Consider the following 15,390-nt stretch of genomic DNA (forward strand, 5'->3'; position numbering starts at 1 on the left):
GTACGAGGCTGTGGAACCAGGACTGAGGTGGGGTTTTATGACTCAATCCCACATTCTCCCACTCACTTGGCCATTGTGTACAAGGAAGACGGTGCTGAATGCTCTTTCCAGGTGCCCGGAATCCACTCGTTCCCACGCCTGGATTCCTTGCAACCTAGTGATACATTCACAAGAAAACTCTGTTCTGGCTCTAATGAACAAATGTTTTCACTTTCAGAAGCTGGCTTTCCAACTTTAGAAGAGGGGACCTTTTATTTAAAATATGTTTACTTTTTCCGTATACACAAGAGACAGCATCTGTTTTAGAATCCAACTGGATTTTATTTGACACAGAATACAATATGGCTGTATGAACAGCAAACTGAAAAGACAAAGCAGAAAAGACATGGTTCTATCTAATTTATAATTAACAGGAGGGCAAGTCATTAAATGTATAACAAAACAGTTGAGTTTGATGGGAGAATTCTCTTTGTCTAGTGCCCATACCTGAAAGACAAAGTAAACTCTTTTATTAACTCCAGGGTAATTTCCTATTTGAGACTATAGAACCTGCTTAAACATATGAGCAAATACAGTTAGAACTTTGAAGAAATGTGACAAGGTGCTCCAAGACTGGGTGATGACACTGGTCTCTGCCTCTGCCCTGACTTCCTCTCATCTCACCATCCTTCATACAATTTCTTACCTACTGGGCCCTTCCTGAAGGATGGCCCCTTCCTGTGGGTCAGCCATAGCCCTGGACTCTCCTCCCAGGTACCAGACAGACGGTGCTTGGCATTAGGGAAGGCGAGAGGCAAAAGTCCGAGCTGGTGGTTGTGAAAGGGAACTCCACCCACTGGCCCCACACAGCTGCTTAGACACATTTCCACCTTAACTCCAGTACTCAGACAAGTTTAGGGGAAGGCAGATACTGAAGAAAGTTTCTGAACTGCCTTCAGTTCAAATCTATCACCAACTCCTATTACAGCCCTGATTACATTCAGCACTACAGAAAGAGAATTGTGGAGAAACTAGGCATGTATATCAGGAGGTTTCTGATTTCCCCAGAAGTCAAAATTTGGCCCTAACAAGATCATACAATAAATAAGTGCAGGCAATTTCTTCCACATGTAAATGTATTTCTTCAACACAAGATCTTCATTATTATCTTATTTTTTGGGGCCTGGTTCTTCTTGAATAGTTAGCCTCCAATTAAAATAATCTGCTATGTGGATAGAAACCAGGGCCATCGAACTTTGGATCATTGCTTCAATCACCCTAAAGGCTTATGGCATAAATTAGATCCTTTAAGTATTTCTCATGAGAAATCCACTTAAATATTGTCTAAAAAAGACTTTGTTCTACCAAATTCCACACAGGTTAGAGCTCGGGTATATTTCAGTGGGCTGTAGAAGAACCTGGAAGTTGTCTATCAGATTAAAGGTGCTGTAATTTGTTCCTCATGAATTTGTTTTCCCAGTGCACTGATAACCACTGCCTTGCAAAGTCACAGGTTGGAAAAGTGGCAATGTCAGAGCCCAACATGAGGGATTCTTCACATTTCCTAATTCTTAAAAGAGTTTTGCCCTGGGCATGTATAATGGACAACACGAGACTGTCCTGGTCTAAATGGAACCTTGGGCCTGCTCTAGGGCACAGCCATTACAAAGGTCTCTTGAGAACTTAGAAAAGTTCTTCTGCCTTAACTTGTATTATACTGTCAATCAGAGTAGAACTTCCTCAAGGACAGGGAAGGATTGCTCAAACGTTTTTTGATCTTACACAGTACTTAGCAAACACTTTGATGAAAAGACTTAGATACTTAGTATTTGGTGAGTTTCTTAAAAAAGAAAAATGAACATGCTTTGATAAGACTTCCAAAATTCTTCACCAAAACAAAGGCTAAAAGCACTGTACCAATAATGGATTTCCAAACATTTCACAATTAAAGAACCCTATTTTTCATGTTTAAAACTTAAGAATATCCTATTAATAAAGACTCAGGTAAATAAGAATCCTTCTTACCATACAATTTAATCAAGAAAATGAATAACAATACAACAACAACAAAAAACAAACAAACAAAAAAAGAAGGGCACACCATGCATCAATCGACTATGAGGAATAAAAACTTATGAAAAATTGCCCAATCTCACCCCAATTTTAACAATGCAAATCCAAACAATGAAATACTAATTTTCCCTATCAGCTTGGCTAAGACAGAAAAGTTGATAATATACAGCTGGCAGGAAATGTAAAAGGTATTCTGCTTCACTGTTTGAAGAGAGTTTGGATTAGTACATATTCTTGGGAAAGGAGACTCTGACAATATTTATCAAAAATAAAAAAGTACACACTATTTACCCAGAAATTCCTCTTTGAGGAATTACTGCTACAAATATATTTGTACATAGACATAAAGATTCATGGGAAAGTACGTTCACCTCTACATTGTCTTTAACAGCAAAAAAATGGAAACCCATCAAAAGGGACTCATTAAATAAATTACAGTACATTTGAACAGGAAATTTTTAGTTGTATGTATGTTACATTACAATACAAATTTTTAAAAAAATTATAGTACATTTGCATAAAGAAATGCTCTGTAACCATTCGAAAGAGGCAGTTCAATATATACAGATGTGGAAAATCCTCCCTATGTACTAGTAAGTGGAACAGTAAGGTTTTTAAGTACATAGGATGCTCATATTTAAGTTATTAAAGAAAAAAGAAATATATCCATGTGTGTGTGCACATAGTCAGAAAAACTACTAAGAAGTTGTCACTGATGGCTACCTATGGGGAATGGGAGTAGGGGTCTAAGGTGGGAGGACTAATTTTTTTGTGGCATATCCTTTTCGAACATTTGGATTTAAAAAATTTACCATGTCATGTTGTATTTGCATAATAATAAAAAATGTAATCAAAGATATCCATAGATGCTATATTGGAATTAATCAGCCAATGAAACATGACAGGTGGATACAACTCTAGCCCAAAGCAAAGAAACCTGAAATTTAGTTAGTCCATGAAGCCTTAATATGGGTGTGATTTTGGAAATATTTATAGCTTGTGGATTCCTGTATTTTCTACTTTTACAGTCCCCAGAAGGTGGAAAACCCTAGGCTACAAACTTCTAACAATGACTAATCCTTTGTGAATCTTCTTCACAGGTGAATCTTTAACCAAAACTAGTTTAAAAAACAAGGCATGTTCCACATTTCCATCTTATAAGACATATACCCTCTCAGCTGAGGTGAGTCAGAGATTGGCACTGACCACAAAGCCCAACTGTATAATGTGAAAATGACCAGAGACACCTACTTTTGGAATTCCCACTCTCTGTTGTCCAACGGACACACCTGTCGCGTTTTGAGCCAGCGAGAGATGCAGTGGAAGTGAAAGGCATGCTGAAAGATAAAGATACATTTTATTAAAAATAACTCTGTATAGGCTCAACTATCCATTGACAAATGTCTCACATGTAGTGGTTCAGAGAAGAATAATGGCAGACAACAAGCAATGAGAGGCAAAAAAAAGTTCAACAAAAGATTACACTTTGGCTAGGTATAAGCGAATTTCCAATGAAATGTTTGTTAGGAAGGCCGTTACTACTAAAGGTAGGAATTATACAGGAAGCACACGAGTATGTTCTTGCTGTGAGCTCTCTACTCTGTAAGGATGGGATGAGGCTCCCAGGCCCTATTCAGACTTTAAGGAAATGCTTCTAGTCTCTTGGGAAAGGAGGTCCCTGATCACATGTAGATTTCAGACTTCCCCATTCTTGGTCCCCTACCCTTTACTCCCTTCCTTTCCTTGGAGAATGGGAACCTCAGGAGTACAGCCTTCTCCTCAGCCTTTGGTGTAGTGTACTGCCACTGCTGCCCACCGAAAGCTGAGACACTTCCCCAACCTCCCCACACCCAGCTCAACTATGTTCAAAGAAGTTTATTTCTGAATTTTTTTCACTGATATACTGCTATTAAAAGAGCTGAATAATCATTAAACCTGTTAATGGGCAAGGAGCTTTGTTTTAAAAAAGAATGAGACTCAGTGTGTGCATTCCATGAAGCAGCACCACAACTTTATAATAATTTTCTTCAGTTTCCTTTAATAATAAATCACAGAAGATATCCAACATGGTCCCCACCTTACAATGAGAGTCATACGATAAAGAATTTTGTTCGAGCAAGATTCATGTTAATATGTACATATTCCTATATAACTCTGACTAGCTTCAACATTCAGATAGCTCACTCTACCATTTTAGTGAATCCTAAATTATATAGGGTTGATATATTTAATATCAATATATTCACCACAAAATTTTGATAAAATAACATACTCTCATAGGGTTGTGAAGATTAAATGAATTAATATATGTAAAAGTTCCTAGATCTTTCAAGTTCTCAATGAATGTTAACTATTATGAAGAAAAAAAAGGAATGAGAAAAAATTGAGGTGAGAAAGGAAGTATTAAGAAGAAAAACTGCACACAGGAAAAGAACATGTGAGGGTCCACTTCATGGTCTAGACAGGAGTTGAGAGGCCAGAGCACCAAGCACACTGGTAACTGGCAGGGAAATAAGTGTTGGACTTCAAATTTCAGGAAAAGGAAAGTACATATAGTTTTTTGGAGTAGGTTAATGACATACAGATGCTAACCATAATACCTCTGCCATGGGCATTTAATCTCATCCCCAGGCTCACCTGAGGTTATTCTGGATACCCTTCTCCACCTTCCACCTCACTCATTAAGCACTTCGCAGCAGTACAGGGTCCTTTTATATCCCAACGACCTCAAAGACTGCCGATGTGGAGGGCAGGAGGGGCTATAAATGAGGCTGCAGGGCAGGGGCCAGGATCCCTGAGTGCTTCCTGATCTCAAATGTCTTCCTGTTAATAATCTAAGATATATTAATGGGTACATTTAAGAGTCTCAAAGTACACTAGAAAATGCTAATACATATTACCTCATTTGAGCCTCACAGCAACCCTGCTTGGCAAGCATGACAGACAGTATTATTATCTTCATTTTACAGGCAGGAAACTGAAACCCAGAAGTTAAGTGACTTGCCTAATTCATGGAGCTGGATAGCAGAAGACTCAGAACTAGAACCTAGAACTAGTCCAAAGGCTTCTGCCACACCAGGCCAGCTCTCCTTTATGGAGGCTCTGTGGCAGCTGGGCTGGTCTCTCTAGGCAAATTTAAGGGGAAGTCCACTCCCTTTCCCTACCACAACACAGAAATGCGTTTCTTTGTATATGCTGGAAGTATATATGCCAGGAATGGCAAAAAGCTCGATACATGAGGGAACCCAGGCACACAGATGTTAAATACTTCGCCCAGATACCTTTAGCAAGTAAGCTACAGAGACAGGAAATGGGGGCCTGATTTCAGAGCCTCTTGGCCCTGCGCCATGCTGGAAGCTGTGGTCCTCTGTCCCCATGGCACAGGAGGCCCAGAACAAGACAATTTTAGCTCATGTGAGTGTGACTATATAGCTATATGGCTGAATTTTTAACACATGCTAGAAGTAACATATTCAACATTTGTTATCCTTCACAGCTGTCACACCCTGGACTCATTCCAATGATGTTGCACAAAACATTTCTGGCATGAGCCATGTTAAAAACAAAAACAAAAACATCCAAGGTGTTACATTTGCCACACTTAAAACGTACACATACAAAGACATGAGCATTCAACTTATTCATCAAAGTTAGTTCTGCAAGCCTTTAAAAAATACATATATATTTGTTCAGAAAGTAAGGATTTCCGCCAACAAGAGAATTCTCTCAAGACTGTGCCACAGGCTTTTTCCTCAAGGATGAATTCCCAAAATGTTGCTAACAAAAGTGGGTTCACTTTGTAGCTAAGACACAAGTGCCCCCTTGCAATAACTAATAATTTTTACCCTGCAACAGGTAAATAGTACTATGAATTAAAATCTTTTTAAAATATTTGTATACTTTTTGGAAGAAAGGTGGGCTATTCTTTTTTTTTTTTTTTTTTTTACTTATTTTCAAGACTGGCAAAGCAGGAAAAGTGGTAATATGTTTACAAGCCATGCTAATAGGTAAAGATGTTTCCTTACATTACAGACTCCCCATGCAACAGTACACTCCTCCGAAGTAGCTGAGGCCTGGTTGGCTTGACACTCTATGCCTGTGGGAACAAGAGCAACAAGATCACTTGACCTCAGGAGCAGCAACCTTCCAATCTACAGCAGAATTGTAATTCTGTACAATTACATGATCTGGGGGGAAGGGGCAAGGAGGAGGGAGCAAACCTGAACAAAATTAGCTAATGGCTAAATAATCATAATTGATGTTTCATGAATGTGAAAAAGACTGAATAGAGAAGGTAACTATGTGACCTAACAGTATATTCTGCAACAATTTCCTATAAGGGTTTAAATGCAGAATAACAAATGGAAAAGACACTTTTTAATTCTGATCATAACCTCTTATTAAAATATAAGTGATCCCTTCTCATTTGGTAAATTGAGTGAATTCTGAAAGCCACCTCATAACTCTTACTGTTCTGAGAACTGACATCTTTTCTCTATTCTTGGTGAATGCTTCCTTTTAGGCCCTTAGAAATCCAGGCTTGCCTACATGAAGGCCCAGCTGGGGAAAAAGTTCCAGTCCCTAAAGAGGTCCGGTAGGAAACTGTAAACTGGGTCATGAACAAAATAATAGGGAGTAAATAGGTCTGTGGTAAACTGGAAAGTGTGGTCAGTCTAAAGGCATCAACATTCAAAATTCTATAAAACATAGCAAAGCTGTTAGGCCAGTGGATTAGAGATTTGGGGCCCACCACTTTGTGACATTTATAGCCCTTAACTGATTGTGTCTGTTGAGTAAATTACTGCAAATTTATCCATATATCAATTTCATGGAGGGGGAAGAGAAGGGAATTTAAATGGAATAAAAATCTTTTTGAGACAGAGAACTGATGAGTAAAGCTCTACTGGGGATAGACATTCAAAGAACAGGATTACTAATGTATAATTTGCTTTCTCTGAAGGTGGTAACTAAAAGGAATCTCCCTTTTGCAGAATAAAATGCTTCAGGAAAGACTATTTAATAGGAGACAATTACTTCAGACTACCACAAGTGGAAAATAATAAAACTGTAAAAATAATGCTGAAATGTTAACGGGTGTATTTGGTCTTAGGGAATGAGATATCCTGTAAGATTTTTATCGTCCTTCAGAAATATGAAAGACAAAGGATCTGAAATGACAGACCTTGCTTTTGCTAGATTCGCAACAGAGTGTCACTGGGTTTGCCACTGGTTAAGAGTGGAGAATGTAGCTTCTAACACAGTATATTTAAGAATCTATTAGGGCTGTAAATGCACTACCATATTCAAAACAAGGGCAGAGAAAATAATATCAAATGTCCTAGTTGGATCCTCTATCTTAGACAAGACCTATGTATTATAAAATTAGCTAAATAAGAAACACATTTTTTATTATTTCTTAAGGAAAAAAAAAAACTGTTTCATGGCTCATTATCATGTTTAAATTTGTTTTAGGTCTTCCTTTCCCTCACTGCCCCTTCAGGGTATAGCCTTTCCTTCCTCCATACCTTTATACCATACCTGGAACACCCACCTCTTCTATCACTGTAAATCCCTCCTTACCCTTCAAGATCCAGCTTAAATCCTTATTTCTTGGGTGAAACTTTTTCATGACTCCCCAAAGCTGAGTTGTTTTCCTCTCCTTTAGGTGCTCATAACACTTACTATTTATTATAGCATCTATCAAATGATATTATGACTCTTTACATACCTTACCTCCCACCTGCCCCCTCTGAAGCTCCTGCAGAGCAGGAACTTTCTTTCTATGCCAGGTGCATAGCAGGCTCTCAGAAGTTGAATAAACCAACAAAAACCATTTCTAAAACTGAGAGACTGGGGGTCAAATATATGTTTATTCTTAACCAAGAACAAAAATACACAGGAACGACAAGACGGTAATCTAGAAGGCCAGGTAAGAAAAGATGACATAAAGAATGATTAAATATGAATGTAAAATGTGCTCAAATATAAAATGTTTCTGAACTTTTGGTGCACAAAGTGAATACAGGGGTTGAATCTAGTTTAAACAGGGTTAGGAACTGTTTACGGTCAATTGGAGAAGACAAACAGAAGCAGTGCATACTGTGTTTGTGTCATACCCACTGTGTTTGTGTCATACCCCCGCAAAGGCAGAAGCTTATTTCATGTGAATTATAAAGCTTGGGGACTTTTACATTCAATACAAAAGCATACCCACCAAAGGACTGTTAGGGAAGCAATGGGTTCATCTTAGAAGTTGACAGATTTCACACTTTCAAAACACTGATGGATCTGTAGGTTTTAGGGAGAATCACTTCTTAAGGGCAAAAACTAGGTCCAAGCACTTGGGCATGCCTGCTTCATCTGGAATAAGACTACCAGAGGTAATGAAAAAAATAACACCTAGCAAATTGTGTATTTCAATCTCTTTAAAAACAACCAAGAAGTGGGGCAATGTAAAATAAATGTGAAGCTACAGTAGGGTCTGTATTATTAATATGGACTCAAAAGGGGAAGTAAGTCTTCAGACCAAGAATGCTTCTAGAAGAGTCTGACTGGGACAAAGCCATAACCACTTTTATTTACTTAAAGCTACATGTATAACTATTCATTTAATGCCAGACCAGAATTCATTAGAAATGGCCATGGCTTAATCAAGATTATTTTTATCTTTAATAAAAGTCTCTTCAGAAAAGTCATAATCCATTTATTTTTAAACGAGATGCAAGCCTGGTACTGGCAACCAGACTTCTCATTAGTGTCTTCAATAAAAAAAATGGGTACATTTCTTAAGGGTAAAGAATTTTTTATCCTGTTGCCCAGCAGACTGTCCAACATATAAATATTCACTGACTGAACAGAAGATATGACTTAAGAAAAGACTTTCATAATTTTTTGTTGCAGGATTTCAATATTCTGCCTCTTCTGTGATAAAACAGGTGTCTACCTGAAGACCTACACTGATACCTCAAGTGTTCAACTTGTTCTAAGAGAAGACAGAACATAGATGACCTTTATCTTTCTTGGTGCTCCCAAGAACTGCATTCTCCGGTATCCAAAGAAACACAAAATGACTTAAATATAGAGGTTAAAAAAAAGTCAAGGCTACAGAAAATCATTAACTATTTTAAGAAGAGAGCCCAACAAAAGTAAAATTTTCTCTGGGTACAACTCCTTGTGAAAGTGCAAGGCACAGAAATTGGCAAGCACATAATCAAAGACTCCACCCAAACACATTTAAAACTATGCAAGTGTTTTTCTGTGACGGGTATCTTCCATCTATATGAAACGTCCTGGTAAATGCTGATTTGCTTTGACTGTAATGTGAAAAGATAAATGTGGTCAAAGTCCACAGAAACCAAGGGCAATAAACTACCAACACATGCCATGATTGCTTTCCAGCACAAAATACTGATTTGTTTTCCAAGTTGCAGTGATCACAGACTATTCCCCTGTTTTGCCTTTTTATTATTCATTCAGCATCATTTACTGAGAACTTATTATGTACCAGGCACTATGTTAGATGTTGGGGATATGGCAGAAAATAACATAGCCATGAGAGAGAACCAACAAAATTAGAACATTGTTACAAAGGGAAAGTACAGGATGCCTTGGGAATATTTAACAGGAGTATAACCTTCTGTTAAATATTTTTGAGTGTTTGTCTGTGTTTATTTGAGGAAGTTCATGGTGGGATCTGAAGACCATGGCTTAGTCTTGGGTTGTCCAATACAGTAGCCATGAGCCACATGTGGCTATTGAGCACTTGAAATGTGGCTAGTATGAATTGAGATGTGCTGTAAATATAAAATACTCATTGAATTTCAAAGACTTAGTTTAAAACAAAAAGTGAAATATCTCATTTTTTTTTTACATTACATGCTGAAATGAAAGTATTTTGGGTATAGTGGTTTAAAGTACATTATTAGTTATTTCCTTATTGTGAAATATATATACAAAAAGGTAATATCTTTCAAAGTATGATTTAACAAGTAGTTATATAGGAAACTTCCAAGGTTGTTATGAGTTATAGCACCATGTTTGTTATTTCCTTATTGTGAAATGTAACATACATACAAAAAGGCAATAGCTTTCAAAGATAACTGAAACTGTGGAACTGTAACCTATAATAGTCTTTGAAATTTGCTCTCTAACTATTTGTTAAATTGCACTTAGAAAGTTATCACTTCTATGTATATATGTTATATTCTACAATTTAAAAATGATTAAAAACAAACAAAAAATAAAGTACATTATTAAAATAATTTCAACTATTTCTTTTTACTTTATTAATAAGGGTACTAGAAAATTTTAAATTACATATGCATTTGCACTTGAGGTTCACATTTATATTGGACTGTCTTGGTTTAGATAAAGGTCGGAGGCAGAAGAGGGGGAGAATATTCCAGACAGAGGGAAGAGAAAATGGAAGGACTCTTAACAAACAGCATGGAGACTTCGGGCATGAAAAGAAGGCCAGAGAACGATCACAGTGAGCAGCAGAGTGGCTCACAATGAGGCTGAAGAGGCAGGTGAACCATTTCAAAAATAAGTGCTCATAATTTCAATTCTAGAACTTTGGAAGTTTCTTCACCTGGTTTCTGATTTCAATGTTACTACATAGTACAAGGTTATCACTTAAATCCTACAGCATTGCTCCATAACAAACTCTAGAATTTAGCATCTGGATGAAAAAGTAATCTCAACTGTTTCAGTGTAATCAATCTTCTTGCCCCCATTACTACAAGCACACTAAGTTAGTCAGTTAACAGCTATAATCAGATCCACTATGTGTTGATCACCATATGTAATGAATATGGGAAGATTTAAATAAAATTTCTTTAGTGAAATTAATCGAAAATTAATTGCCTATTTAGATGTTGGTAGTGATGTCCTTTTTACTTCTGTTTGGGACTAAAGCTGTAAGTCCTTACTCTTTAGACTTCTTTTCTTTATATATCATGCCCAGCAAAAACTAGCTTGGATAGAATATTTTAGCTCAAAGTTTATTTTCTTCCTTTTATTACCTCTGCCTCTGAGTCTCTGTAGGAGATGGGAAACATGTAAAAAAGAAGAATCAACAGTGCCGCTGTGTCTACAATTCATTCTAAATGTGGTTTTACTGTCTTTAGATTTATTTTAAGAACTGGTTATGTCTCCGGGACAACACAAAAAAACTACTCAATTTCAAACACACCAACAAACTAGATGCAGAAGACCCCAAGCACTGTTTTACACATTTTGTGAAGAAAATTGATCACATTAGTAACAATCCCTGCCACCTTCTCAACTTGCTCCCGTCTTCCTCCAATTACTTACAAAGATCCATAATGTGGTTCCTGCAGATGGCACAGTTATCAACCACAATATCCCAGGCCCAGAGGGCTACTGCATTCCACTGCAAAGAGAGAAGAGAGGGAACAGTGCACTTTCCTTGTACCGTAACACACACACTAAAGGATTTCATGCTGCAGCTGCAGTTATCATCTCTTTAGCCTCACGAACCATCAAACAAAAGAGTTTCTAGATATTACACTACTCTTATTATATCAGAGGACAACAATAGGCCACAGATACTCTCTTCCATTCTCCAAAATGTTAAATACATGAAATTAATGTAATTTTTTTAATTTTATTTTTTTCCTAGAGCTTAAAATATTTAGCCAGCCATTTCCATGTAAGCAAATCAGGAATAATTTTTAAGTGCCTGTTTTAGCTTTAATAAGCACAATCCTGCATCACTGTGCAGGTTCCCCAGGCAGATGCAGAAGAGCTCAAAATCTGCATAAATAAATATCTGCCCTTAAAGGCAGCTTTGGAAGTATGAGTGGGGAGGAGAAAGCTAGGAACAGAAAGAACCGAGATGATGATTGGATCATAAAACAGGTAATCGTGGATTAAGCAGGATAATTACCCACAATGTTACTACACAGTACAAGGTTATCACTTAAATCCTACAGCATTGCTCCATAACAAAGTCTAGAATTTACTGAACTTTTAGTTTCTATAACCAAATAAAGGAATATTCTCAACTTTTATATGCCCACTTACTTCTGCATTTGACTGAGATAATTCCAACAAGAGATTATCTAAATGCAGCATTTAAGTAATTTCAATCTCTGCTTCTGCAACTCCCAAGGCCTTTTTCATCCACTAATTTGGCGCCACTCCCACACCTTCATCTACCGCAAAACCCAAGTCTCAGCGTCTAGTAACTTCTTCAGCACTTTTCACCCCACAGCTTCAACTTGGAGGAAAAAGACCTACTACTCTTATTCTTAAATATGGCTGCTGGCTGTAACTGAGCGTGCAGTTCCACAATGAGACGCCAAAAAGCACTAGGAGAATATTGTCAGTGTTTGGCCAGATATTACTCATTTTAAACAGATTTATTTCATCTTAGATGGAAATCCATACTTTTCTCCCAAACTGCTGGCAAACTACTAAAAGGCATTTCATGCAAAAAGATACATTCAACATTTTAGCTTTCCCACTTTGAACAGCTCACTCGCAAGTAGGACTCAACCCTTCCTAATGCCACGAGGTTTCGGCTTCTACATGCTTTTTTGGGGGGTGAGGGGGGCTTCTGGACGTGACGGAGAACCATAAGACTGAGGCGGCTGTGTGACAAACCAACAGACGCCCCAGAGAAGTCAATCGTCAGACTCGATACATTAACTTGGCGGGCGCGAGGGCCAGAGAGGCGACTAACAAGAGGCCTCGCTTAGGCGACGACTAGGTCGTATCCCCAGTCAGTGGGACTCCAAGCTTCAGAAAGGGGCGGGACAAGGAGATCACCAGCCCAGCTCCTCAAAGACCTACAATGCAGCAGGACCTCAGGTTCCCGACTTTCGCCTCACTGTCCCATCCTCCACCCACCGCAGTCGCCCCGACTCCCCCATCCACCCACCCCACCTTCTGCTTCCCCCACCCCTCCCTCCACCACTCCAGTGACAGCTCAGGCGCTTGGCTCTCGCAGCCAAGTCGCAAGCCGGCGTATCTCAATAAACACCTCAGTGATTGGACCCTCAGCCTCCGAGCGAAACCAATAGTTCCACGGACAGTGGGCCGCACTCACGCCGATCAACACTAAGACCCACCCCCCGGCTTCCTTTCGGTGGTACCCGGTCCCAGGAACGCCCTGAAGTGAAGCCCTTTTCTTCGCGCCTCGGTCACCCTCGGGCCTGCCAGCCAGATCCGCGCCTATCTAGCTTCTTTGAGGAAAGCGCTGGCGAGACCCAACCTTTTTCACTTCAAAGCGCTTCTTGCCCGCGCCGCTGTTAGTGCCGCTCGGGGTATCCACGTCCATCGCTGCCGCCATTTTGGAAACACACGATCCGTCGTCTGGGCACTGCGCCTGCGCAGCGGCGCGCGCCTCTTTCCTCCCCCCATCAAGCCCCTCCTCCCACACCCCACCCCATGACTGGCGCGCGAGGGGCAGATGGGGGCGGAGCACGTGACCACGCCTCTTAAAGGCACTGGTGCAGTTTCCCCCTCGCGTCGGCAAGGGAGGAGGCGTTGGCCGCGGTGGCCTGGGCGGCTGGGGCGGGGCCGGGCGGGGCCGCGGCGACGTGCGCGAGCAGAGTGGAAACCTTCGAAGAGACTCGTTCTCGTCGCCCTCCCGCGGGAAGCCCCCAACCACGCTCCCTGTGCTGGGGCGGCGGCTGCTTCCTCTGCCTTGGCCCCGAAGTGCAGTCCCGGCCCTGCCCCGCCTTCCCGGCCTGTGCCGGTGGACCCCCCGCCGCGTTCGGCAGCCCACACTGGCCTCTCGCAGGCCCGAGGTGCAGCCCGCCTGGGAGGCCTGAGGCTGGGGAAAGCCGGGGCCCAGGCACCGTTTGGTTTCCTGATTTCAGTTCGGGAAAGGCTCAGGGATTCGAAGGGGAGGGAGGAGATGTCCGAACCTCCTCCTCAAGGCTAGGATGAGCAGGCGTTCTCCTGCCGGGCTCTCACCCCGGCCAGAAACAGGAGGCGGGCGGCCCGGGAACCTGGGCGATAATCATCTCCTGCCTGCCCGTAAGCCAGACGCCTCTAGAATGGCTCTGCCTAAGGTCCAGGATTTTGGTTCACTCGCTTGAGTACGCATTCACCATTCCTCTAGTGGCCATCTGACCACAGGGTCCTTCTCCCTTGTTTCTTGTCATCTTTCTGCTCCCTGCGCTATAGTCAAGCTGACCCATCTGCAGTCGCAGTGCTGCTTAAATGTCTGTGGAGCATTCTGCCGCTTATCCTTAACTGGTCATTCTCTCCAGGCCGAAGCACCTGCACTTTATGTCACATTCCCATTTCTAGACAAAACCACCTTATACATCTAATCTTGCAAGGGTTATGACTCAGGTAGATCTGTCTTATATCTTTTAATGGTTTTTTTGAAATCTTATGTTTTCTCGTAAAAGAAAATTGGAGGGGTAATGGTTTATGTTGTTTGACTCCATTCTAAATCGGACCTGTGATTTGTTTCCTTGCCTTGGTCATAAACAAGAACCACAAATCTGTAAAAACATACCACAGCTGTTACCAGACTTGAAAAGAGAAACAAATCGGATAAGATCCTAAAGCATATAGGAACCCTACAAAGTCCTTCTTAGCCCAAGTTTTGTTAATGATTCCTTGTTCAAGTTTTCTGTCATCTAATTTATTGTGTACCTACAGGCTCCTATGGGAATAATAGCAGCCTATAGTAAATTAAGGTATGTTTATCCATCATTTAGCAAATGTATTGTATCCTTAATAGATACCAGGCCCTATTATAAACAAGAGAGACACGGTGATGGAGTCGGTCCAGGCCCCTCCTAGTAGGGAAACCAAACACTAGTCCACAGCTAAATACATCAGAAATCTCAGGTAGTGGTAAGTGCTGTGAAGAAAATGAAATAAGGTGATGAGATGGGGGTGGGGCGGGGAGGGGAGGAGGCAACAGTAAATCAGGTGACCAGGAAAGGCCTCCATGAGGAGGTGACCTTTGAGCTGAGGCCTCAGTGACCAGGCGCCCTGCTACAGGCTGAGGGAGGAGCATGTGCAAAGGCCCTGAGGCAGAAATACACTTGACTTGTTTAAGAAACAGAAGACTGTGTGTTTGGCTTCCAAGACTCCACACACCCGCTCCTTATTCCTACCTCACAGGCCGTGTCGTCTCAGTCCCTTTGTTGGCAAATGGGCCCCGATCTTTGGTCTACTTCTCCACCTATACTTAATCCCTTGCATGATTTTTTCCTATAGCATTTTTTTTTTTTTTAATTATTGTGGTAACATTCATAAAGTAAAATTTGCCATTTTAACTATTTTCAAGTATATCATTCAGTGGCATTAATTACATTTACAGTGTTGTGCTACCATTACCACTGT

At 40.4% G+C, this 15,390-nt stretch overlaps 1 protein-coding gene across 1 annotated transcript; it reads right to left on the reverse strand.

Moving 5' to 3' along the window:
- Positions 1–298: 298 nt before the first annotated feature.
- RBX1 (ring-box 1) lies at positions 299–13,425 on the reverse strand. Its single transcript, XM_037847254.1, has 5 exons — positions 13,292–13,425; positions 11,368–11,446; positions 6,078–6,148; positions 3,304–3,389; positions 299–486 (listed from the first exon to the last, which is right to left on the reverse strand). Exons 1-5 carry the CDS (start codon positions 13,367–13,369, stop codon positions 474–476), a joined length of 327 nt encoding a protein of 108 aa, XP_037703182.1. The 5' UTR covers positions 13,370–13,425; the 3' UTR covers positions 299–473.
- Between the last annotated feature and the right edge of the window lie 1,965 nt (positions 13,426–15,390).

Source organism: Choloepus didactylus, chromosome 8, assembly GCF_015220235.1.
Source record: "Choloepus didactylus isolate mChoDid1 chromosome 8, mChoDid1.pri, whole genome shotgun sequence".
NCBI classification, from domain to species: Eukaryota; Metazoa; Chordata; class Mammalia; order Pilosa; family Megalonychidae; genus Choloepus; species Choloepus didactylus.